Here is a 26,135-nt window from a genome sequence, read left to right as displayed (position 1 = left end):
CTGACGGTGTGGTTCTAGGCTCTCAGCTATGAGAGCCAACGACCTCCCTCCTTGTTGGCTGGTTGCTCCCAACTGGAATAATGCTGATGCACCTCTCAGCATTTCTCACAGGCAGAATAAGCACAAAAGAAAAGTTTTTCTTTTTTTTTTTTTTTTTGATACTACAGATAGAATCCAGGGTCCTGGGCATACTAGGCACACCCTCCCTGGACCCCTGTAAATTAAAATGACTCAATGATAGGGACTTTGTAGCTATGTCTAGGGTGGTTTCATGAAGTGTTTATTTTTTGCATTAAACAGTGTTTATTGTGGCAAAGTATGTATAACATTTATCATAACTTCACAGCTCAGTGTTATCACGTATGTGCACATTGCTGGGCAACCATCACTATTCTCCATTTCCAGGACTTTCTTGACACCTGAATCTGAAACTGTCTCCATTACACACTAATTCCCCTTCCTCTAGTAACCTTTATTCTACTTTGTTTCTATAAATTTGAGAGTCTAGTCCCATAAGTGAAATCATACAATGATTATCTTTTTTGTGACCGGCTCATTTCATGATGTGTTCAAGGTTCATTCATGTTGTAGCATGGGCCAGGATTTCTTTTTAAGGCTGGGTAATATACCATTGTGTATTTATACTACACCATGTTTACCCACTCACCTCTTGATGGAACTCTTTGGAATAATGCTGCCGTGAGCACTGGGGCACAGATATCTGTATGTGCCTCTCATCTGAAGCTTGTGGAGTACATGCCCGTAAGTGGAACAGCTGAACCACGGTGCTGTCTTCTACAGCAGCTGCACCATTAACATTTCCACCAGTGGTACACAGGGTTTCAAGTTCATATTCTTACCAACACTTGCTTTTTGAAAATATTTTATCAAGGTGGAACTGTGCTAATGCTGGGAATAGAACTCATTTCATTAGTTCATCTTGATGAGAAGGAAATTGTTGGGTTAATGAAACATTAAAGGCAGAAGCTTTGGCCTGAAATAGTTCCTTCATGCTCTTTGGGACACATTTCTCTGCAAACCCCTCCACCAAGCAACACTGACAGACTGGGCTGTGGATCAGTGTGAGGGCATCCCTTCTGCTACACCCTTTGGCCACACCTTTCCTAGGTGGAGGGTCAGAGCTGGACATTTGGCTTGTAGAGAACCAGCTTCCTCATGCCCTCATCATGCCCTCTCATTTTGGCTTTTGCAATGAGAATGAAGCTGGACTATTATACAGAGTCCAGTAAGACTGCAACACGATCGTGTTTGCAGGAGTGCAGCCCCACGGGACGTGTGCCTAGCTATGTCTCTTCACAGGATCTCCTCCACTTCCCTCACTCCTCCAGAGTGTTGAGTTCCCCTTGACTGCCTAAGAAGCATGGAGGGCATGCGAAATGTGAGGCCCAAGACCACACTGCCAGCTTGTAAAGACTTTATTTCTACTTCATCATGGTCTCATACAGACTCCGAGGCACCAACATTTGTCTCAATTTGGCATCCTCGTGACTTTTTGTAGTGTTTTTCCTTAAACAAGAAAATGTTGAATGAACTCTGTACATTGCCAGTTAATGCTTTAACAATAATTTAAAAATGTTGCTGTAGTCTCATTGATGCAAGGGACCAACAATAATAGTACAGTACAAGGAACTTCACGACACATTACAGTGAACCAGACCAATGTACACATAGGAAAGGGCGAGGACAGAGCGGCGTATGTACATGTACCCAAAGACATGCGGCTGGGCGAAACATGTGGATCACACAGTGAATTTCCTATGCCCATCTGAGGACTCTGTACTTTTTCAAAAAATGTTGACCTGTACCCCTCCAGTTGACAGAACGTTCCTCGTCTACTGGCTTCATGTATTTCTACTACAAAAAGTTCACTGAGTTAGACAGCCTGAAGCACTTTAAAAAAATTCCTACAAAATCATTAACACTGACAAAATAAAATTAACTTAAAACACTCTAAATTCAACATGGAGATAAATCCAACTAAAATGGAACAGTGCAAATATAACAAAGAGGCAGTCAGGATTGAGAGCGAGGGTGTTCAGAATCTCTTTAAATGTCCTTTTTTTAAAACTCTTATATTTTAAATCTATACCTTATTCACCTTTTTGTTTAATATATTGTATGTAAAAAAGATGGAGACAAAAATAGTTTTCTGAGCTGTGAAAAAATTAAGTTATTACAGGCACATTTACTGTTTCATTCTAGAAACATCTGTTTCACAGGTTGAACATTCAGCAGCTGTTTTTATTTTTATTTTTATTTTTTAATAAAAAAACATTCTTCAACCTTGAGAAAACTAGAGCTCTCCTTTAGGGCAGAGTTTGGTTCATGATGATGGTGTGGTTATGCAAATTACAGTGAATTATTCTGTGATAATCCATGCAAGCTTGCATCACAGGTGTGGCTTCTCCTCTGGTGGATCCTCGTCACCGTGTTCCTCCAAGGATGTTGGGTCTCCAAGTGATTGAGACTGTGAGGCAGTGGGGTAAGGAGGGGCCCACCGGGACGGAGGGCGACGGTTTGCTGGTCTCTCGGGCCTGGAGAAGCAGGGCTCTAGGGATGGTGCTAGCGCAGAACAAGGTAGTTCCTTTGGAGCCAAGAAAGGGGAGACATCATTACTCAGATGGGCAATTTCATCAGTGGGTAATTTCCCCAACATACCTTGCAACAGATGCAAGTCAAATGGAAGAGACAATGGGCAACTTCTGAACATGAATGAATATTTTGCTTATGGAGCATAACTTAAAATGATCAGCAAAGAATTCAACACAAATGATCAGTGACATGAATGGGAAAGGTATCAAATTATGATCAAAATAAGACAAACCAGTGAGGTGGGTCTGCTTACAGAGCTTCTCCAGAATTGGGCTGGAACACACAGAAGATAGGGAGAGCAGCTGTGTCACCTCATCATAGTCCCACCCAGGCAATCCCTTCCCTGGCCCTTTTGAAGGACTCTTTAGTCACAATGAAACTGTCCATCAAGGTCCTAGCCTACTAGCAGCCCACAGAGAAACCTATGATTTCATCCAGCTGTATTAGCAATAAACCTCATCTTAAAATGAACTCTGCTACTGTTTATTTCAAGCTGACTGGCAGTAGGCTAAACAAACTCCCACAACGTGGAAAAAATGCTGCAGGTGGAAATTTTAATTGAGGTCTATTTTCTTTAATGACTATTCAACATTGTAGCATTTTTACAAACTGGAATCAGAGTGCAGTTGTGATTCTGTTTTCCAGCCACCCTAATGTTCTGAGAACTGATCAGATAAAACACTGAACCACTACCAAGGCACCTTAGTTTTAAAACAACATTAAATTACTTGTCCCTCGCCTGCATGTTAGGAAACAAGGACACCAGAAATGCTGCAGGTATATAGAAATGTAGAAAGTCATGGCCTGAAGAAAGTGAGTGATGCAGCATGGAGCCTGATGGCACTAACTCAGAGAGCCCAGGTGATGAATTACTGCAATGGAAGGCACAGCAAGAATGAAAGAACAGGGACCCAAAAGAAACTCAGGAAGTGAATCGAGGATTTAAAGAGATGGCAAGCAATGGAAAAGACCAGAATGAAAGTTTAACCAGCTGAGCAAGTGACCCATGAAAGGGGAAAAGAGACAGACCATTGAATAGGAGAGCAATGACACACAGGAGAAGATGGAACCCAGCAGGGGATGTGTGAAGGTGGCCAGTGCAGCCTGAGGACAGTGTAGGATTCTGGAAGAGGCGTGGGATGAAGGGACAGGGTGGTTTCTTTAGCTCCCAGTGGGATCCACAGGAAAGAATAACACTTCAGGGCTTCAGGACACCTGTCTCAATTGAAGCTGGCACCTTGTGGGAGGAGCCTCCATGAGTAAAGGACTTTCTCATGGGATGGTGACACTTAGACTGTACATATGGCTAACATGCCACAGGTGCCACAGAGATACAAGCTAAGCCACGGTGATGCGGTGTCCTCTCTGTACACCTCCACCAGGGCTGTGGAACTTGGTCTGGGAAAAGTGATGCTGGTGTGTCCCTGCTCCCAGTACGGTAAGTGCAGTGAGTGCTGTGTGCATGTTGCCTTGGTGAGGCTGCTACAGGTTTATTTAGCCTTTGCTCCCACCTGGCTGAATGCTTCTCAGGAGACTCTGTGGCACCACCTCTTCACTAGTGTCATGCCAGTCATGTGGCCGTGAGGTCAAGGGAAAGAACCTTTCCCTGTGGTGGCCCCTGTTGGTCCTGAGATGCTGCCCTTGTAACATGTGTCATAGAAATGGCTTTCCCCACACTGTCTTGGCCATCTTTTCTCTCTGACAGCTAACTCTACTTCTGTACTTAACTTTGGGTTAAGGCAAGAGGATGAGGTGTGTGGTGACTATCCTTGATTGGAAGGGAAGTGTCTCATGTGCTTCATTAGATTCAGGCTCCAAAGGCTATTCTCAGGACTTCAAAATACTTAAGAGTGGGGATGGCTTTGTTGTCTATTCATTCAACAATTACCAAGCACCTGTGGTCTCATTTGGAACAAGACCCATTTGGGGTTATTCTGTGTGGTGTGATTGTTTGAAAAAAAAAAATTAGAAAAGAGTCAGCTCATCACAGCTACACCTCACTCCAACATATGGCAAATGCATAGGTGACCTAATGCCAGTGAGCAGGGATGGGTGGCTGGGGCTACAGGGCTGACCAAAGCTGGACTCAAAGATCCCTCAGGCAAGACCCTATACCTGAGACATCCCATCCAGGCCAACCTCTCTTTCCTGGAAAGCATTCTGGCTATAAACTCCACAAGAAAGGCCAGTTCTCAGTAGAGTGTTTATAACCCGAGAACCTTTCTTCCTACAAAGCGGTCAGCCCTCGAGTGGGGCAAATGGGGATGCCCAGGTTGACCAGTCTGCTCCCAGGATGAGTGAGGGACTTCATGGTAACAAGTGTCAGGTGTCAGGCATGAGAAACGCAAATTACACACATAACTCTCTGGATAGCTGGAGAAGGCACTTACAGCGTGAGGCGGGCAGGGCTAGAGTCCCCACGGGGCAGTTAGTAAGACAGTTTGGTTCTGGACAGAGAAAGAAGAGAAAAGCAAGTGGGTTGGAAAGTGTGTTTTAAACAGGAGATCAGTACAAGTTTAGTCAATAAGCATGGTGACAGAGGTGACACCAGGAGAGAACTGAGGTCCTTCACATTCACTCCCAGGTGGGTGTGGGGAGGTGGCTGTGGCATTCAGCTCACAGGCCTGTCCTCTGCCACCTGCCACAGAGCAAAGAAGAAACCACGACAAGGAGCTGTGGGTCTCCCTTGCTGTTCCCACTCTTCCAGAGCCACCCGTAGCACTGAACTCTCCACCAGCCATCAGCAAAGGGAGACGGAAGCCGCATGACTGTTGTGTGGAAACAGAGGCCATTCTGCAACTGGGGTTGTTCTGGTCACAACCATGAAGCTCCTGCTGCTTGTGCTCATTTCCCACTCAGATATGGGAGGGGCCAGCTTCTGTCAACAGTCTTCACTCCTCACACACAGCTGCTCTCTGTACTGCTGCACTGTGCCATGGCCTCCAGAGAAAAAGAGGCCAGAGATGTTGGTGGGATAAGAGTGAGTGAAAAAAGACATTTCCTGCCTCTCAGGTCATTAGGGTGTCAAGGTCTCCAAGCAAATGATCAGGACAGATTCCACACAGGTGCTTGTGGGGCCTAGGAGACCAGAAGTTGTTTTGGTGGTTTTGGAATGAAGGGCTAGAACTGCTGCGGAATTCATGGGAGGCAGGAAGGGGTTTCCCATGGCTGTAACACATTTAGTCAATTCAAATGGAGTAATTCTGCTGGAATCTACACAAGCTAATTTCTGACAGAAAAGGAAAGAAGACCCCCATGGCACAGAGACACTGCCAGTGAGTTTCTGTGCAGGTGTTAAGCTCTGAAACTCTCTGTGCTCCCAGATAATCATCTCACTTGGTAGCAAACACAAGAGGGAAAAACCTAAACACATGCTTTACAAAGGACAAAGGGAGGAGGGCAGCTTTACAACGTGATCATTTTCATGACATAGCGCTGAGACTGTCAGTGAACGATTTTCTCTATATTACCACAGATTGTGTGAAATTCTCACTGTCAGTTGTTCAAAGCTTTTTTGGTTCCTATAGACACAGGGCTGGAGGCATAGATCAAGCGGTAGAGCACTTGCCTAGCATAAGGAAGGACCTAGGCCCAATCTCTAGTACCACAACAACAACAAAAAAAAAAAAAAAAAGAAAGAAAGAGACGAAAACACTACAGACCCAGAGTGTTAATAATGCTTTAAGACAAAGCTCTGGTTTTAACTGATTCCTCCAAAGCCCTAAGGAGACAGGGTATTCACATACAAATAGACACCTACTTCCCCAAGCCACATGTACTCACCTGAGCGCTCCAGAAGGCTAGGGATGAGAACACCAGCCAGTTGTTAATTGAGAACACTTACCCAGCAGCTTTGTCTTCAGTGAGGTATAAAGGTCTTTCTCACCAAATCTCAGATCTTTGGAACACTAGTCCACATGCCATCATTGGTTGTATTAGGTTGAACCATACAGAATTGCTATATCTGTAGCTCATTGGCAATTCAACAGGCTTTGAACTAGTTCAGATTTAACCTCTGTATTTTCAGTTAAATATTGGTTGGTGGGCTGGACTGGGAATCTTACCACCATTTGTCTCTCATGGGAAATGTGAGTCAGGTGACCCAAGAAATTTACCTTCCTCCTCTCCTCACTCCCAAAGCCAAGGCTGCCTGGTGGTGTTGAGAAAGTGGCGGGGTGGCCCCGCGGTGGCCCTAATGCTATCTTCCTTCTCCTGACCATGGCTCTAGGCCAGCATGCAAGGCTTAGAGAATGTTCCTGTGTCGTGTGCTCATCTAAGCTCCTGATGAGTCTCGTTTACTGGTCAGTGTCACAGCCTGACTACTTGCTGTCCTTTCAGTGCTGCAAGCACGGCAAAGCCAGTATCCCCACTGGCATTGTCACTGAACTTTATTAATTGGGGCCATTCTTGGTGTAGAAACTGGATTCTTTTTTTAATGGTGGTGTGGTACAAAAATGCGTAACAAAACAGAATTCGAGGATGACTGGTTTGTGAATGTCAGAGGACAGTCATCATCGTCATATTGTTTAAGGCAATATTTTTGATTTTATTCATTTGTTTCACCTGGTTTTATGGCAAGGGGGGATTTACCAACACAAAGAGGGTGATTTATAATGACAGACTGCTGATCTGCACTTGTACTAAGGCCAGCCAGGAAATCCGAATGCAGCCCGCAGAGTTCCTGATGAAAGACATGCTCTAGTCATGGGGTCCAAATGTTCTCCAACTCACCTTGAGTCCTGCCACAGGTAAACTGCCTATGGCATGGGAAAACCCTGACATTCACAGTCCACACACGCGCAGTTTTCACCTGTGTGCTGTTTTCATACACACACGCGCGCACACACACACACACACACACACGTGCACGCGCACGCACGCAGTTTTCACACATGCTCCAAATCATACAGAAAGAGGACAATTTATGCCCCCCAGGGGCAAAGCTCACATAACAGATAAACATAATTACTAAGACAAGAGGACAGAGCCTGAATCAAATCGTATCCTCAATGATTTCTGAGGACAGTAAAATGACATTGTCTTCATAGGATGTTCAGGATTGGTGTTTCTGCCTATCTCATTCTCCCATGCACCCCACCCCTCCCCAGGACACAACAAACAATGGTAGACAGAGATTCCTAAAATCACTACCCAGTTTCCACCCCGGGTTTCCACATGCAGGCAGCTAAATGAGGAGCTGGCATGAAAGGATGGGGCCACTCAGCATTCTTTACCTCCATGGGCCCTGGTTCAGCTGTGGCCATGTCTCCAATGTGGCTGTCGCTGGTAAGACTGGGGGTGCCGTGGGTGCCCTGTCTCCTCCCCTCCTTTAAGGCATGCTCCAGCAGCTTCTTGTTAAGGATCCGGGCAACACTCTCGGTAAGCGTGTAGCCAGGGGGAGCAGACAAGTCCTGCCTCACTGGCGTGCCATCTCCCCCATCTTCCCTGCACGTCTCTGAGCCCAAGCCAAGAGGGCTAGGTGACCGTCCTCGTGAACTGGTGCCTGTTTCCTGGCCTGGGCCCAGCTCCTGTCGGGGTTCTGCTGAGCGAGACCGACTCCCTGCCCACACACCCTTCTGGAAGGGGTCCTGCACCACAGGGCTGTGGTCAATAATATTGAAGAGGCTGGAGAGGCCATCATTGATGGTGGTGTGCACAGGGCTCTCCCTTGTGGTGGTAGAGCGGGCCCAGGCCGACTCACTGTACCCTTTCAGGGCCAGCCCTGGTGAGGCCTTGCTGTTTGGCTGCTCAGTTTTGGAGAGGGGCTTCCTCTGTAGCTTAGGAGAGCCAAACTTGGGGGAGCAGCAAGTGCGTTCAAACTTGGCCTGTACCTTCTCGATGGCAGGGGCCACCTGCCTGCTCCTGAGGCTGCGGGAAGGAGAAGACACAGGTGTAGTGCCACCCCCAGCCTTTGGTGTGAGACACTTGTGGGGGCTGCTGGTGATGCCACGCAAGGCTTCTGTCTGCAGGCCCACGCTGATGGTCTGGACAGTCTGTGTTCCTGCTGTCCGGGACCCATTGGTCTGGCAGGCCATGTCCCTGACTTGTGGCTCGGTGGGACCAGTGCAGATGGCATTCCTGACAGAGAAGGCCACCTCCTTCATATCATCACTCATGTTCTTAGACATATCTAGGCTGTGCAACGGGGAGGCAAACTTGAGGGAGGGGCAGAAGGGGCCATCGAGGGGCCGGAGAGCCCCTTCCACATAGTCTCGGGGATGTCTGGAAGGGGCACAAGGCCACCTGCTGAGCATGGGCTCTGGGTGCCCTCCCCTAGCATCTCCCAGGCTCCCTCTGGCTCTGCTTTGGGGAAAGGGACCCTCAGAGTCCAGCCAGCTCCTACCCTCATTGCCTACCGGTACAATGCTGTCCACCCTGCGTACAGCAGGTGGGCTATGCAACACGCGAACCCCAGACTGCTCAGTGAGGACATGGCTCCGCAGTGGCAGCTTCTGGCAGTGCTCTGGGCTGGTCATAGTGTCTGTGGTCATGGTGACACTCGTGGTCAAATACCAGGATGAGTCAGGGAAAGGCTCTGTGGTGGCCTCATGCCCTGCCCGCCCCACCTCAGTCCTGTCTGCCCAGAGGTCTGGAGGCCTCTCGGTCCCAGCCCTTGGGGGCGTGTAATCCCAGCTCTTGCTGTTGAACTCCTCGATGTACTTCAGGTCATCAGGAGACAGGGGCGGAGTGACATCCTCCTTGCTGCTGGCAGATGGCAGGCCCTTCTCAGGTAGGAAGGGAGAGACGTCTATCAGGCGCTGGAACTCGGACATGCAGGATACAGACACAGCTCTGGAAAGGCAGAAAGCAGAGGGTGTTAGCAGCTAGTAGGAAACCCCACCTATAGCACCTGTGTCCTACCCTGCTCTGCATGAGATATACCCACAAAGGTGACCCCTGCCCCCAACCTCAGCTGCTTGACGTTTGTCTACTCACAACTCGCCCTGCAGATATTTCTTGGATTTTTTTATGGCTCTGGAGTTGTCCCTGCAGCCTTGCACTGGTTATAATTTAATATAGCCACCCCTTACTACCATGGAAACAACTAGAAGGGTGGGCTATCCTGCAGTCACAGCTCATTCCAGAGTATAGCTTGGCCTCTCCATCCACAGTTAGAGGCTTTAATGACACACTATTGTGTGTGACTTACTGAGTGCCAATTTCTCACAAGCTCCCACATCCAGCAGAGATGAATCCCCATCCATCCCCACCCCTATCTATAATGAGCTAATGTATGTGGGAGAGAGAATGCAGTGAAATAGCTATAATCTAAATCTCTGTTCACCCAAACAGTCTGACCTCTATTAACTCACAGTGCTAACAACCTCCAAAACCCACTTGGAAGATACAAGAGAAAGAAGGGAAAGAGAATGGAAATCATAATCAGATTGGCACACATCTTTCAAACACATCAAATAAAAACTCTATCTGGCCCTAACCAAATTCACTAGTGAGGTTCATTCCCCTTTCTTCTCTGCCCTCTTCTTTATGGCTAATCCTTTATGATTGTTAGTTTGTGTTCCTCCTTCATGTCCCAAGTCGGAGGAAAACTCCCCCAGACACAAGAATACAACTGAAGGGTGAAGACAGGTGAGTCAAAACAACATCAATGTTTAGTAAGCTGCCACCTGACAGACATGCGGTTGGATGTGGACACCTCAAAGTGAGCACTTTAACTCCATAGATTTCAACTTGACACAAATTCACTGAGTGCCTTCCAGGGGCCCATAGCTACTAGGGAGATGCTCAAATGCACATCTGCCAAGCCTAGAGGTGGCTAGAGTGTTGGGCAGCTTGTCAACCCACCAGAGTAAATAAGTGGTCAGGAGGGAGGCTGGGGGCTGGCTGTGCCCACTGACAGGAGACAGAACCTCAATGAACTGGAATCTTCTCCTGGGCCAGGCACTGCTTTGTCTCATGTGTATTGAAACATGCAGGCTGCAAAAATTTTCCAAAGCCCTCCTATTTACAGATAAGGAAACTGAGGCCCAAAGCAACCCAAAGTAATGGGGCTAGTAAGAGGCAAAAGTGATCAGAACCCAGGCAGTTTGGCTCTGAGGCTCGAGCCCCCAAGTGCTGCTCTACACTGTCCAAGGAATGATCAGAGAAGACAGAGCAAAGGACAGAAACATACCCCAGCACCTATATGGGCTGCATGGATCTGACAGCAGAATGGGAAGATGGTCATCCACACACTACAAGTTCATGAGAAAATCAAGCATGAGAAGAACTGAAAATGGTAATCTGCCTGAGAAGTTTCATGTAGTTGAAACTACAGAGGAAAGAAGTTAAAACCAGAGAAAGTGAGACTGGCAAGGAGTAAATTGGTTTGTAACTAACACCAGCACCATCAACCACTATGGATTTTCTTTAGGGATTACTGCCAGGGAACATTTTTAGTAAATCCTCCTAGTAGAACTTTCAAATAATTAGTATATAAAATGTCTCTCATATCAAGAGAAAAGAGTTTTCCACAGACTTTTCAAAGACTATATTATCAGACTCAAGCAGTACTGTGTACGTACAATGCAACTGAAACTGGAAAGGTCCTACCATAAATCTAATGTACACACAAACACAGCATGTGTTGCCTTGTTGTTGCCAATCCTCAAAAATAACAAATTTATAAAGTTAGTAATAAAAAAGTGACTACTTACAGTTAAGTGTAAGACTGCATCAAGAAGATGGAATTTTAAAAACTGATGTTTATATTAGTAATCTGTATTTTCATCCATCTTACTTACCTTTGAAGATTTCCCTTGTGATTTTCTTCTTCCTGCAAAGAAGAAACAAGTTCATCTGACTCAATGAATTTTGGTTGCCTATGAGCCTTGACTATGCTAAAGTGATTTGCTTCGCTCTACTGTCCCTGGGAAGATGCATGCCATTTATAATGTACACTGAGGCCAGGTGTTGGTCAGGAGTGCTCCTACTCCTAAGTTCTTTGACATCCATTAATAAAAGCAGACTCCACAGCATAATGAGGGGTTTAGAGCTTTGGCAGTTCAGGGAGGGGCCTGTGTGAGGGAAAGAAGCTGGCTATAAACTTGTCATGGAGAAAGTGGCATTTCTGTGCTTCCCCAAAGGACCTCCCAACCGCATGGATTTGAGTTGACTCTTGCAATGACCTGAATAAGTCTCAGTATGAATGTGGGTTGGGGGCGGGGTGGGAAAGGGGAGATGGAGGGTGGCAGAGCGAGTTAGGAGATGTCCATTAGTCCAAATCTTGCTATGCAGGTTGCTGTGCAAGTTGCCAGAGAACAACACAAACACAAAGCTGTCTATTGAGAAAATACTCTTGCCCACAAGGTTTTGAAGAAGCAAGCCTGTGATAATAAAGGAAGGGCAATATACTTCCCGAGTGAGCCTGCCCTAGTCTCTGCCATGCAGATGGGTAGGGCGGCCCCAGCCACCACACAGTTGGAACTAGGACAGTGTTCCTATTCCAGCCGCACATCCTCTCTGCTCTGACACCGGACCACACGAGATTGCCCATAGATGCAACAGAGAGGAACTGTGATGATGCCCTCCAACCTGATATGTGTTGCTAAAGACGAGGCACTTGACCTCACTGTTGTGGCTGAAGAACAGGTGAAGTGGCCCATAACTTCAAAGTCCAAAATCCAAAGGGCTCCAAAATCTGAAACACCCTGAGTCCCAACATTTGTTTTATGCTCAAATTTATTAAACATACGAATAAAATTATCTTTAGGCCATGTGTACGAGGTACATATAAAACATAAATGACTTCTGTGTTTTATTTGAGTATCCAAGATATCTTATTATGTATATGCAGATATCCCAAACTCTGTAAAAATAATAAGATTGAACCCATCCGCATTCCAGCATTTCAAATAAGGGACATTCGACCTGTACCATTTCCCCATGTTTTAACAGCATATCTGATATGAACTCTTCTAAGTATTAAGTGTATGGGAGACCAAATGAAGGTGCAGCAACTTCAAGTGAATTCACAGATAATGATTCCTAATATCAATCTTCAAGATAAGGTTTTGTTTTTTTTTTAATATAACCAGAAAAAAGTAAGAAATACAGTGCCATGGAAATTTCAGTACATAGCTCAACTCCCCCATTTGGTACTCTAATTTATATCTGGTTTCTATTGTTGGGTTTTTCCCCCTTGCCCTAGATATTCATGGCATGTTATTGTTTAGCAATATTTGCTACTTCCAAATATTAGGAAATTTCTTCAATAATAATGTTCTAGAATCAGAAAACAATACTATGATTTTGAGAAAAGTTGAAAATGCACACTTCCCAGAATTATTTACTTCCTCTTGTGCTTTTTTTGAAAACGTTCACTCTTGAGAGTTTTATTTTACACAGGACACTAGTTCAGTGTTTCTAAGCTCAAAACAAGGTGGCAAAGTTAAACTGAGCACAGATTACATAAGATGGTAAGTTAGGGTCAGGGCCACTAAGCAAAACCCTCAGCAGTGAGAAGATTTCATTTTCACTCAATTCCCAGGCTGCCACAGGAACCTGCAGAGGGCGACTAAAGTGAACACAACCCAGGCTGACCTCGAGCAGGCAGTTCCGGAGGTCCCTCTCAGGCCTGCAAGGTGGCGGCTCCTCTGGCTCCTCTGGCTCCTCGTCCAGTGACAAGGCATCCAAGTAGAGGTTCTCACTGGCTGAACACCTGTCAGACTCTTTCAGCTTGGAAAGTGGCCGATCTTCGTATGGAACAGAGTCGGTGTCCATACAGGGCCACATGGACACAGGACGGGACACACGGAGACTTCCCTGATGGGGGAAGGGGCAGATGTTGCCTTCTTTTTGATCGCAGAGGAAACTGCCACTTCTTTGGGGAGTGGTCTCTTTCTGCAACTTCAGAGTTTTCAGAATAGAAATAATTAATGTCCCTTTCTATCTGATGGTCTTCCTAAAACCACTCTTTCTCTACTCTGTGGAATGACATGTGGTTGAATCTGAAGGACTTGGTGAGAAACACATGTTCTCAAATTTTGACCTTGATTTCAAAATGTAGCACTGCCTTAACAAATGCTTTTTAAAAAAAAAAAAATCTGCATTTGCCACATACAAATATAGCTAACTGTTTGTCATATCATGTTTTTTAGGGTTTTTTTCTTCATTTTTATTGTTACGTCTATGCCTTTGTTTGTATCTTTGAGTACTGTACTCCAGGGAAATTATATTTTTAAAATGTAATGTGGTTAGCTATTAGGAACTTCAGGCACACAACCCAAGAGATCAAGCTGGGTTGTAACCATTTAATGTTAAAAACAACTGAAACTTTGCTTGAGGGGATTAAAACTTAGCTGCAAAGGGAACTCAAGATTGCATGACTGAGAAGAACAAGACCTGATTTGGTGATCAGATACCTGGAGTCAGAAGACCTGACCCAGAGCTGTGGATTTATGTATGGCTTGCTGGTTTGCTGGCAGGGATAAGTCCCCACTTCTGCCCAGCTTTGTTTCCCTCTCTGTAAATATACAGATAGGTGAACAGGCAGCTGGTGTCCAGAAAGGACTGGCTAATATGAAGCTCCCTGGGCCAGGGGCACAAAGAGAAGTGCCCTTCTTGCCTCTTTCACAACACTAAAAGAAGAAAAATCACAAGGGACTGCTGGGACTGCCAAGAAGTGGTTCATTAGGTTCCTCTCCAGCCTCCCCATCTTCCTCACTGTCTCACTTCCTAAACACACAAAAAGCGTAATTAAGACCTGAAGCTATTTCCACCTCCAAATCTCTAGTGAGCTCTTCACCAGGTGACAAGCTCACACACTTGCCTAGATTGACTGCTCTCTTGAAGTAGAGTGAATCATCGGAATGCTAAAAGTGGGATTTAGATGTGACCTTAAGGGTGGCCAAGTAAAGATTTTCAGTCTCCAAGTGCAGGGGGAGACAGGGATGCCAGGAAATTCTAAAATTCCCTCAAATGCAAATGGATAAGTTTTAAGACAGCATCCTTACAAACTGCATCTTAGTGTTCTTAACTGGAGCCTTCATCCACAAGTAGACTAAGTATGGCCTATGAGCCACCAGAAAAAAAGACAAGAAAGATAATGAGGACAAAAGGACTTTCACTCATTTTTAGTAATTTTGGAGGTGGTAGAACAAATGTTTCAGAGTATTCTTTTTATTTTATGAGGAAGATGGAGATTATAGCAGCCAGAGCTTAGATGTTAGCTTTTAAGGCAGGTTCACAATAAAATTAGGGAACAAGCAAATCACTCTAGGTTTTAGCTCAGCCCGTCTGCTCTCTACTCCCCCTCCCTGATGACACAGTTCTTTATAGTTCTCTTAAAGATGCTAAAGGCTTTACTTAAAAAATATAAAAAGGAAAGCTTTTTATTATGTTCTAACTCATGTCAGCACAGTTTAGTTTCAACACGTGATCATCTCCAAGCTATTTTGGGCAAGGAATTAAAATGCAAGAATCACATTGGTAGCTGTAAATGTGCATTGCGGGTATGTGTGAAGTGGGAGAAAGAATGACTAAAGAGGAGAGCTATGAACAAGCGCATTCTAAGTAAAGTGGGATTTTAAAAATAAATCCAGGCAGTCAGGAGCAGCTTGCACTAAAGCTGCTAAGGGTTAGGTTTCCTAAAAATGCACTGGAGTGGTTGTAGCTGGAGGTCTCTACAGCTGAGATGCCTCTGCGGTGTTGTAATAAAATAATGGGTCCTAAACAGAGAGAGCTTCCAGGGCAGTGAACCTACTGTACTTGCAACCTTGCAACAGAACAACTTTTTATGCAAATAAGAAATCTAACAGATTTGCATTTCAAATAACACAGGACACAATAAACCCTCAAGAGTGTCACCTTATCCAGACTGGTCAAAAGAAAAAAACCTTTTAGGTGGTAGAGCAGTTGATTTAAGAAAATTACTGGAAGGAGAATGGATGACGCACGAACTTTCCTTTTTAGCTCTGTAAGTACAGCAAGTATAGCAGCAGGTGAGGGACACCGCGACTGTTAACTGGGAACTTAACAATTCTAAAGACCAATGTAGTGTGCCTCCATGAAAGTTAACTACTCCCAATCAAACATGGGTTGAGACAGGAGTCATGGATGAGATAGATGAGATGTGTTACATGACCTCAAGCACGTTCTCACAGTCATTTATCACATAAAATGCCTTGTGTGGTGTAGAAGCGATATAGGAATGTAATGACACTGGACAACTATGAAACATGTGTTCTGGAAGTGGAAAATGGATTTAGTGTTACTTCTTTCACTGTCTGTATTAGGTTATCACAGTCAAGGTTATATGGCTTACCAAGGAGTATCGAGTGGACATTGTGAAGAATGCTTGGTTGCATTTCCTGTTTGTGTAGGGAACGCACAGCTAAAAGTTAATGAACAAGCAACCCAATGAGTGATAAAATCTACACACACCCTACATGTCCATACATCTCCATAAATACTTCAGCCAACCTCCTCTTTTATAGAGAATGCTCATGGCTACTTTACCCAAATTTTAGGACTGGTCACCAAAACTTATTTAAAAAAAAATGTCCTCTTTAAGAATGTTGAGTGTTGAGGGGGAAAGGCTGGACCTATTTTTGAAAGCCACAATTGCATGTTTGTAGCATTCACTCATTGTTACCCAATCCTTTTGTAAAGACAGCAGTGAAATCATTGCACAAACACCATGGGATCCACCACATGGGTATTGGGAGCAGGTACATGCCGGACACTCTTGTGCTGTGATCTGTGCTGTCCCAGGTCAACCTTGAGGACCGAGGACTAGGGTGTCCTCTTTGGCAGAATTGCTGCCAAACTGATGAAATGAAGTTCTGCTCCTGACCAGGTTTATTTTCCCAAAATACAGTCTTAAAATAAGAAAGCAACTGCTCAATCCTAGGTCACTGACTCTTCAAAGCTAGGTGCAAACATACCCAGCTTATAATTTTTTCCTCTGCTAGAAATTCCTCATTCCCCCAAAGTAAAATAAATGCCAAAAAAAACATGCTTAACTTACAGCAAAGTGTGACTTTCAAAACGGATGAAACCCACGTTAAGAACAAGAAGCCACTATGGCTAATAGGCGGACCCTTCAAGGGGCCATGGTAGGGAACATGATGGCCTCTCAGGGGTATGGGAGGAACATACAAAATGAGTGACCTTAGAGTAGAGACCATGAAGTAAGGTGCCTGATTCCAAGCTGCCTGGGATTACTGGGACACTAGTCAACTCAAGTCGGGTGTGACAGATTGGTGACCATCTTTGTAAGAATGCACACTATTTTATCCCTAAAATTTCCACCTAGCCCTGACCCATTCAACAGAGCACCTACACACAGGATTTAATCCAGGAGGCTCTTCACAAAGCTCCATTTCCAAGCCAGGAAATTCCAAATTGTCCCCTGGTAGGATTTGGGGAAATTTGAAATGGGACCATATTCAATATTAGCAAGGTGACTCATTAATGTGAGTGATCAAACTGAGGAAGAACCTCTGCTCCTTTCTGTTTGCACAGTGCTTTCTTCCTCTCAATGGCTTCTAAGTCAAAGGCCCCTGGTTTTTTGTTTGTTTGTTTTTCATTCTTCCTCCCTTCCTATCCAACACAATGTTGTACTCAACATTTGTGGTTGTCCCTCCATAACACAGGAGCCTTGTTGGTGGATAACAGAGCCCATTATCAACAGCTTCCACATAAATGCAAGCAGTATGAGTATTTATAATGGAGTAATAAGACTATTTTTCTTGATCTCAGATTCTTATTGATTAACACATATCTCTTTGAGGCTTTATGAATTTATAAATGTGCCAGGCTGAAATAAACAAATTGTATGCTAGGTAAAATTCAGCCAGAAAGGAATTCTAAATCTTCATTACTGTAACTTGAAAACTGAATTTGTGTACCACTCAGGAACTACTGCAGCCATGTAAACTGATCTACCTCTGATGCAATGCGGAAAATGAGTGTCTGGGCAGTAGACAAACAACTCCCCCGCTCTCCTCACATTTATCTTGGTTTCTAAGTCATTTGTTTACCTGCTGCTGCTGAATTACCAGCTACCTCCCTTGACTCTGGTCCTATCTAATCACAGCCTGGCAATATCCACAGCAGGTGCATTCACCAGCACACAGCAACTTCTGATTTAATTTAGCAATTTCTTCACTAATGACAATTGCATTCAGATTGGAGCAGTCATTGTGACCACATCTCTAGTGGAAAACTTAAATGTTAGTTTGCCCTTTTGGCAGAAATCACCAAATATAACCTGAAATAACCTCCTCTTTGAAAGCTAGTCTTCAAATTTCTTTGAAAAGTTTCTCCTCCACATGTACACACACAGGAAAGTTGCCTGCGATCGTGCAATAAAAAAGATATGTGCGGTGCTCAGGCACAGGCCGAGGTCTCCCACACTAGAAATTATTCTCTCTTTTCTCTGGATACCCATGAAACATCCTACCATGATAAGAACCACAAAGTATCTGATTTCCTTTCATCTCTAAGTGCTCTGGGTCCCCAGGACCACCACGTGTCTGCTGATCTCTGATGACTGGGTGTGCTTACCTGCTCAATCCTCCACAGGAGGTCCTTCTTCTGCCGCTCCCACTCTTGCCGCTCCCTGTCCAGGCGCTCCAGGAGCTCCACCTTCTCACGGTTCCAGTTCTTTTCACTGTGATGGATCTGCCAGCGCAGGTCCATGACCAGGCCGTGGCTGTCGGCCAGGAGCTTCTGGTGCACCTCCCTCTCTGTCTTCAAGGCCCCTTTGCCCTCAGCGGGGGAGTCAAACTCTCCCAAACTCTTCTCGGTCTTCTCTTCCAGCTGTCAAAAAGAGAAGATTTAGGGAACGCCCTCCCTGAGAAGTCAGGCAGTAGAGAATACTGAGAAAAGCTCAGCATATTTACATATAATCCCTGGAAACATGTTTATACCAAGACTGAACCAATACCACAGAAGAAGAAATTTCACTGTTAAAGTCTGAATTAAGAACACCTGAATGCTGAGCACTGGTGGCTCACTCCTGTTACCCTAGTTACTCAAGAGGCAGAGATCAGGATGATCGTGGTTCTGATCCTCCTGATCACCCAGGCAAATAGTTTGCGAGACCCTATTTCAAAATAACCCATCACAAAAAGGGCTGATGAAATGGCTCAAGGTGTAGGCCCTGAGTTCAAACCCTAGTACAGAAAAAAGAACATCTGACAGAGTCATGTAGAATGCTAAGCACCAAGCCCACAGAGCTACCTACCCATCACTGGCTTCTCAGCTCTACCTGCTAGTCTCAGTCACCACCACTTCTTGTGTGTATGTCTGGACAGCTCCTGAGGGCAGGTACCATGTCTGTCCCTATGTCCTTAGCCCCTATATGGAGTTGGGACAGTGCTGGAATCTAATAGTTTTCAGTAAGTATTTGCCAAACACCCCAGAGGTGAAATATCAAAATTAAATAAAATATATCCTACATCTTATACATTTTAACTGATGAAAACTAAAAGAGAAAATATTGAAGGCAGACAGATGGGAAATAAGAGACACATTATATGGAAAGGCAGAGTGTTAGGGCATAGGCACTGATCTCCAACACTAGAAATCTAGTATTTCTCCTCCTTCCTCTGGATGTCCATGAACACCTTGATGCAATAAGGACCACAGAGCAGCAATTTCCTTTTTCTCTAAGTGCTCTTGGTTCCAGGACCACAGAGCTGTCTACACTGCCTGTTCTCAAGGGTGAGAATTATAAAAGACTTCTTATCAGAAACTATGCAAGTCAGAAGGTGATGGAGTGACATCTTTAAAGTGCTGAGACCAAAAAAGTCAAACTAGATACAATTTTGTATCCAGCAATAAGGTATTTCAAAAATGAAGGAAGGATGGAAGTATGGCTCAGGTGGTAGGCTGCCTGACTTGCAAGCATGAAGCCCTGAGTTCAAACCCCAGTTACACACACACACACACACACACACACACACACACACACAAAACCAAAAAAACACTTTCCAACAAATAAAATCGAAAAGAAATACACTGCCAGCAAACCTTCATTTCAAGAAATGATAGCAGAGGTTCTTCAGACAGAAGGAATATGAGACCAAAATACACTGGTTTATCCCCAAAAAATGAGCAAAGGAAATGGCATAAATATAAAACACATTTTATATTTTAAATTGCTTTTAAACACCACTGACTGACTGAAGCAAAAACAGTTGCGATATATTGTGTGTTCAAAGAATACACAGAAGTAAATAATGATAACAATGCCACAGAGGATAAGGAGAAGGAATGGGGAATATAAGGTGTAAGGCCCTCACTGGGCATGTGAAGTCATCTAATATACTAATTCCAAGGTAAACCCTGGGCAACCACGAAAATTACAAAAACAGTCCGCTTTCTTATACCTTTTTTTTTTTAATCCTGATAAGCAACCTCTTACATTTATTAAGTGCAAAGCTTAAAACATTTTGGGTTTATAGTTTCCAAAGAAAGACCTTTTATATGTACTTCCCTTTTTGGTTTCTACAGCAATCCTTGGTTTCTACAGTTTCTTAACTCATGATAAACAAATGGCCATTTTGAGTGGTTAAGGGACTTGCTGAAGGACATAGTCACAGAATTGGAACTAGAAACCAGGTGGGTTTTGTTTACCTACCATTAACTAGAAGTTAGTGCTACTAGCAAGCACTCTGCAAATTACAATGACTTCCTTTCATTATTCATATATGGAGTTCAATTAACTTTCTAAAATTAGTTATTTAAAGACCCACTAAAACCATTCATAGCTTATTTCCTGTGACTAAAAAAGATACTTTTAACTGTTTTGATGCCAGTTGCTTAAAGACAGGCTAGCCAGTGTTATTCAGAAACACTGTCTGCTTATATCAGGTTGCTACGTATTTTCTCACTTAGATACAAAGTTCCCACCCACCAGCAGTACACAGGGAGAGAACTAATAAATTGAACTTTATGTTTACAAAGGAGGTGAATACACCATTTTGCCCTCTAAATTTGAGGGCTCAAGTCTTCTTGGAAGGAAGCAGAGGGATAGGTGTGGGCCTGGAAGTGGGTAGGGCAGGTAAACGCTCAAGGAAGCAGACAACACCAGCTGGGATAGTGACAGATGGAGGTGAAAAGCAGAACCAATGGGATGCTTCTTGATTGGGTGATTATAAAATGTGTTTGGGGTCAATAAGTGTTCTTTTTTTTTTTTAAGTAGCAATATAACATAAAAACAAAATATGGGAGAAACATGCACCATTAACCTGAAGACTACCAGGAATTATGGACTTCAACAACATTTCAATTTACAACTGCTCCTGGAAGTCCATACAAGCAGATGTGGAAGACAGAGATGCTTTCTTGCAACCCAGTTCTTCCTCTCTTTGGCATCTCTCCATGTAGGTGACCTGGCAGCAGGGGACTTCTACTAGGCTGTCCCACAGAGATAGCAAAGCTGATTCCCTGTTCTAGCCACAAACTCCTCTGCATCAGCACCCTGCATTGCTTTGCTTTTCTCTGCTCAGAGTCCACCCCTGATACCTCCTCAGGGGTCGTGTGTTATCAGTGGTTCCACAGTCACATCTCCCTTTAGTTCTAAAAACAACATGGCCTACTTTCTGTAACCCTGTCCCCTTTGTCTTACTGTTTTCCCTTCCTCTTCTTTTCCTTCCATAAACTCACGTCTTTCACTCAGCATACACAATTCATGTCAGGGCCACACTACAGTGAGAACCACTGTCAACATTTCCAGTAACCTCTTAGTTACAGAGTTCAACAAAATTCTTTAGTTTTGTTCATGGAGTTTTGTGGCCTTTCCCTTCAGCTTCTGGGACATTTGCTCCTGGATTTCCACTAGCTTCTTTGACTGTCCATCCCCTTTCAATGTCCTCTTCCTCTACCAGTTTCTTGAAAATGCATATTTCAACTTCCTTCTTTGAACCTCTCTTATCCTATACATAGTCCTGAAGATTACACTCATGGCCCTGGCCTCTACTACCACCTACTTGTTCTTACTCAGTATAGTTATGTGCTGCATAAAGATGTTTCAATCAACAACGAACCACACGCATGCTGTTATTTTCATAAGATTATATTGCCTAATGAAGACTCAACCATTTCAGTTCATGTAACTATACTCTACACACAATGAGGATATCTCCTAATGCCAAATCTCTCAGTGTATACCTCCGTTTAACAACACATAGCTGCACATGTCTTCAGCCCAGCCCTGTGTCCTAGTAGGCATGATGACAGACACCCCAAATCCAGCCTCTTTTCCTGAAGCCTAATCAGCCTCTCCCTTGTTTCTGTCTTGGTAGTGACACCGTCTCCCAGGCACTATACCACAAAGCCGAGCCAGGCCAGTTACTCGCTGTTCCATGGCATCTACTTAAGGTCTGGCTTACTTCCTTCTGGCATTTTACTCAGATCTGTACCCTTCAGCCATTTCCATGATCACTGCTTTACTTCATTAACACCACTCTCACCTGTCTCTCTGCAAGAACCTTTCAGCTATGAACATCTCTAATCCAGAGCCCCTACACCTCTGTGCTATGGATCCCTTTGGCAGTCCGGAGAGGCAAAGGTCTTCTCAGTGTTCATTCTGGAATATCTGCAACAATTGCAAGGTGAAATGTAAAAATCTGTGATTTCTATGGGGCATGTTGCCTACATTTATAATTGGAGGGCTTGCTACATCTTAGTGAAGGCTTAGTGAACGTAAAGATGCATCAAGGGGATAAGGCTATAGCTCAGAGGTTCAGCATGAGTTTAGCACACATGAGGCCCTGGATTCAATCCCCAGAGTGGGTGCATGGGTACTCAGGTGTGTGCCTGTGTGCACGTGCGCACACACACACACACACACACACACACACACACACACATTTTTCTATTCTAGTTCAACAGCTCTCTGAGTTCAATAAATAAACCCAGGTTAATCCATTCAATTCTGATGGTTTCTAATCCATCTTCTACCTTGAAACCACAATAATCTTTTAGAAAAGGAACTCTAAACTTACATGTAAAAATCAGGATTACAGTATCAATTTTTTCAACACTCCTCTTTCCCTTCACATTTTAGTCCCTCAAATGGACCATGCTCCTGTCTTCATGGTGTCTCCCTCCTTTTTTTTCTTTTTGTCAAAACTTCCTTGCTTTCCTCCTGAATGTGCTAACTTCTATCCATCCTTGGAGATCCATTCTCAGATGACTTTCACCAACAAAGCTCCCCTAACCCAAACCCTCCACCTGAGAAGCTTGTGACCTGTTTTTCTCCCATTCCCCATAATCCTGTGAGCAAGCAAGCAGGCAAGGTCCAAAGTATTACAAGCAACATCCCTGGGCTAGGTCTCCCACCACACTAAGAACCCTTTCAAGAAATGTCTTGCTTGTTGCTGGATTCTCAGCATTTTAGAATGAGGTCTGACATAGGAGTCAGCTAAAAGAAACAGAGATTTGGGAAGTGATTCAATATGGGTTCCACTGGGAGAAAATATTTAAGTTTCTGTTTTGCATTTAAGTAGAAGAGGGTCAAGACTGGAGATTACCAACGGGCGAGCAGTTCACTGCTTCCTGGGCTGCCCATGTTGAAGAAACTCGAACTACTGAGGCTGAAGATGAACTCTCCCTGGCACTACCTGCCATCTAGGTTTGAAGCCTGAGTTGTATTTCTCGGCATGCAGTGACTCTCTCCCTGAGGTTTTATTTGCAGCAAACACGTGGGTGGATACCAGGTTCTCTAAAACAAAGATGAAAGTGGCTTTTGAAAGTGGCTCAAATCAATGATTATGTCTCTCTTCTTTAGCTGCACTCACATCTTCAAAAATACTTAGCTTCACCCGTCACGTCGTGCATGTATTTTTAAATAGGGTGAAGCTCATGGGAGAGCATCCTTGTTCATTTCTTCTCCACGCTGGCGCTCCAGGCTATGTACTAAGATAAACAGAGAATCTGGTAAAATCCCTCACCAGGCAGTAGAAAGGAGCCATAACCAGGTCACAGATCCATCATTTGATAGGTTTAGCCTGGTAGGTTGTATCTCTAACTCTGACGAGCGCTGCAAGCCCAACACCACTGTTGCTGGGGCCAGGTGATAACACCAGTGAACTGGTGGATACCTGGGGCTAGTGACAATGAAGGTGAACTGGTGGGCAGTAGGAGAATAATTTTCTTCGGACATGGCAGATCTTTTTATTTTTTTATTAAAAGCCCTTAAAAGGTGTCTCCTTTTCTGCAACTTTTTTTCTTTCATGATCAAGCCAATTTACATAAATTTTAAATTACTTTATCCTTTGCCACAAAAAGAACCTAGAAAATAAATGATCAAAACCACACAGACCTTCCCTGCCTCATGAACAAGGGGCTGGAAGCAACTGTGAGCAGCAGAGTGCACAGTTTGACTTCCAGGGAAGAAACTCATAGGAAAAGCAGTTTCTTGTCTAATTCTAGTTCTGCTGGACAGGAGGCAGGTCACTGGGCTCTCTTCCCACCCTAGCACCAAATGGCTCTGAGAGCTAAGACAAGAAGCTCCTCCGGGCCTACTTTTCCTTAGTGCAAAAGGGAGCCCAGACTTGATGACGCATCCAGGGCACACAGTGAAAGGTCTACAGGCTCTTTTCAATATTTTGAAAAATCTAACAGACAGCGTGTGCCCCCTTCTCAGAGATCACTAAACCGGAGATTTGGCTTTCTCCTGTCTAGAATGACATCAGCTCAGCTCATGAGAACTTCATGTTGCCATCCTTTGATGGTGCTCCCTACAACCTTGTTTAGTGCAGAAGGAACAAATAGTGTGACTGTAAATGCTGCTTTGTGGAAAAGCTTCAGACCCAGGAGGGGAAATATTTGGGAAAACAAGGGACTTGGAAAGCTTGGGTACATTAAGGAAAGCTGCAAGCAGTTGCTCCTTTCCTTGCTCCAGGGCCAGGGCTACAGGGCAGAGGAATCTCACTGTTCATCTTCCCATCCGTGCCAGACCGCAAGAGACACCATGATTAGGAGCAGGGAAGGTACCTGTTCCAGGCGGCACTTGAGCACGGCCCACTCCACATCCCAGGCAGCCTTGTCGCTGGCATACTGCTGCTGCAGCCTCAGGCGGGCGTGCTCGTCCTCCCGAAGCTCTGAGCGGAAGTCCTCTAGCAAGGCCTTGAGGGCACTGAACAACTGCTGGTTTTCCACCACCTGTAGAAACAAGGAGTCAGGCTCAGCTCCCTCACCCAAGTGAATCTGTTAGGCAGGAAAGGGAGAGGCTCTGGTAGTCAATGGTGCTGGGTCTGCTTCTCAAGTGCCCAGGCCAAGGATGCAGGGTGGGCCAGGGTCTGTAATTGGTGGGTGAAAGCATTATGGTTCCATTGCTGGCCAAAGACCTGCTGGGCATGAGAGCAAGGGCTTGTTGCATCAAGAAGGCTGAGAGACGGAAGCTCCTAGCTACTGGGCAGCTGTAGGCCACCAACAGAGGTGTTCTGGGCCCCAAAGAGTAGAGGCAAGGAAGCCGCAGGAGGCCTCAGGGTACCCCAGAAGGCCAGGCTGCCCAGGACACTCTGTGGAGCTTCAGATGACTACAGTTACGAGTTGGGCAGCCACTGTGTCATGGGACTGCAGATATGACAAGATATACTGACTTATCTCTATACACGCTATCAACTGAGTGCTAGCTGTTGACCTAGATGGGAATTCACGAAGTCCTAGTGATTCTCATAAACATAGGGTGGTCAGCCTCTAACTTGTGGTTACTAGGAGGTTAGGTCAATACCAAGCATGGCCATGAAGGGAAGGGTGAGATGGTTCCTAATTAAAGCCAAAAGTGAAATGCTTAACCTGCCTGTACAGGCTTGGTTGTGGTCCCCTGAGGTTGAGTTACCGACCCCACCTTCATGCCTCTCAATCTTCTGCCCTTGACTCACCACCCTCATGGGTAACAAGCACCTCTACTTGTGTCCCTTGTTCCTGTCCCACCACCAGCACCACTACTCTTCTTATCTGAAGAATCAAGCCTTACTCACCCTCACAGTACTGAACACAATCCTTGGCTCACATTAAGCAAACACATGAAGAGTAGGCTTTTATTATTGATCTGTTTATTCCTCACATAAAGAATGCTGATGCTAGATTTTCTTAGCCTAGGCCTTTGAAAGCAAAATCTGAAACCCTGGTTTCTATCATAATATATGCACCCAAGGGTATTACATCAGAATGTTTGTCCAAATCAATCAGGCACAGAGTTCTATGCTAATACAGAGCATGTGACCCCCACTCCCAATTAGACAGAAAGCACCCAAAGCAGATCCCAGTTTCCAGGGGTGGTCTCAGTGGTGCTTGATTTATGAAGCAAGAGGAGCAAAAATCACAAGTTCTGCTGCATGGAGATAAGCTCTAGCTCAGGAAGACAGAGACAAACTCAGACAGAAGCCTCCGTCCATGCTCAGTCAACTCACTTGCCCCACTGAACAAGTGCGTTGGAGCCCCACTTTAGGTTCTGTACTTCAGCCATGCTTCTCAGACCCTCCACTATGTTGGATGAGTTTAAGATACACTGGATATGTGTTTAGATTTAAATACAGTTGAATTAGAAAAGAAAAATTATT

The 26,135-nt window shown here is 44.7% G+C and overlaps 1 protein-coding gene across 14 annotated transcripts in view; it reads right to left on the bottom strand.

Moving 5' to 3' along the window:
• Positions 1–274: 274 nt before the first annotated feature.
• Positions 275–26,135, bottom strand: part of Mtcl1 (microtubule crosslinking factor 1) — a 123,468-nt gene continuing 97,607 nt past the window's right edge. For 3 of the 14 annotated variants that reach the window (XM_074070329.1, XM_074070333.1, XM_074070330.1), the window contains 7 exons: positions 24,565–24,732; positions 18,124–18,378; positions 15,878–15,946; positions 13,156–13,461; positions 11,358–11,389; positions 7,848–9,405; positions 276–2,605 (listed from right to left, as the gene is read on the bottom strand). In XM_074070329.1, the coding sequence (XP_073926430.1) occupies positions 2,411–2,605; positions 7,848–9,405; positions 11,358–11,389; positions 13,156–13,461; positions 15,878–15,946; positions 18,124–18,378; positions 24,565–24,732 (2,583 nt within the window). In that variant the 3' untranslated portion in view covers positions 276–2,410. Of the gene's footprint in view, positions 2,606–5,003; positions 5,061–7,847; positions 9,406–11,357; positions 11,390–13,155; positions 13,462–15,877; positions 15,947–18,123; positions 18,379–24,564; positions 24,733–26,135 lie in introns of all 14 variants that reach the window. The other 11 variants (XM_074070339.1, XM_074070340.1, XM_074070331.1 and 8 more) reach the window with 8 other exon arrangements.

The sequence above is a fragment of the Castor canadensis genome, chromosome 4, assembly GCF_047511655.1.
Source record: "Castor canadensis chromosome 4, mCasCan1.hap1v2, whole genome shotgun sequence".
NCBI lineage: Eukaryota > Metazoa > Chordata > Mammalia > Rodentia > Castoridae > Castor > Castor canadensis.
The sequence above is the reverse complement of the archived record's forward strand: the minus strand, read 5'-3'. Positions and strand labels throughout refer to the sequence as shown.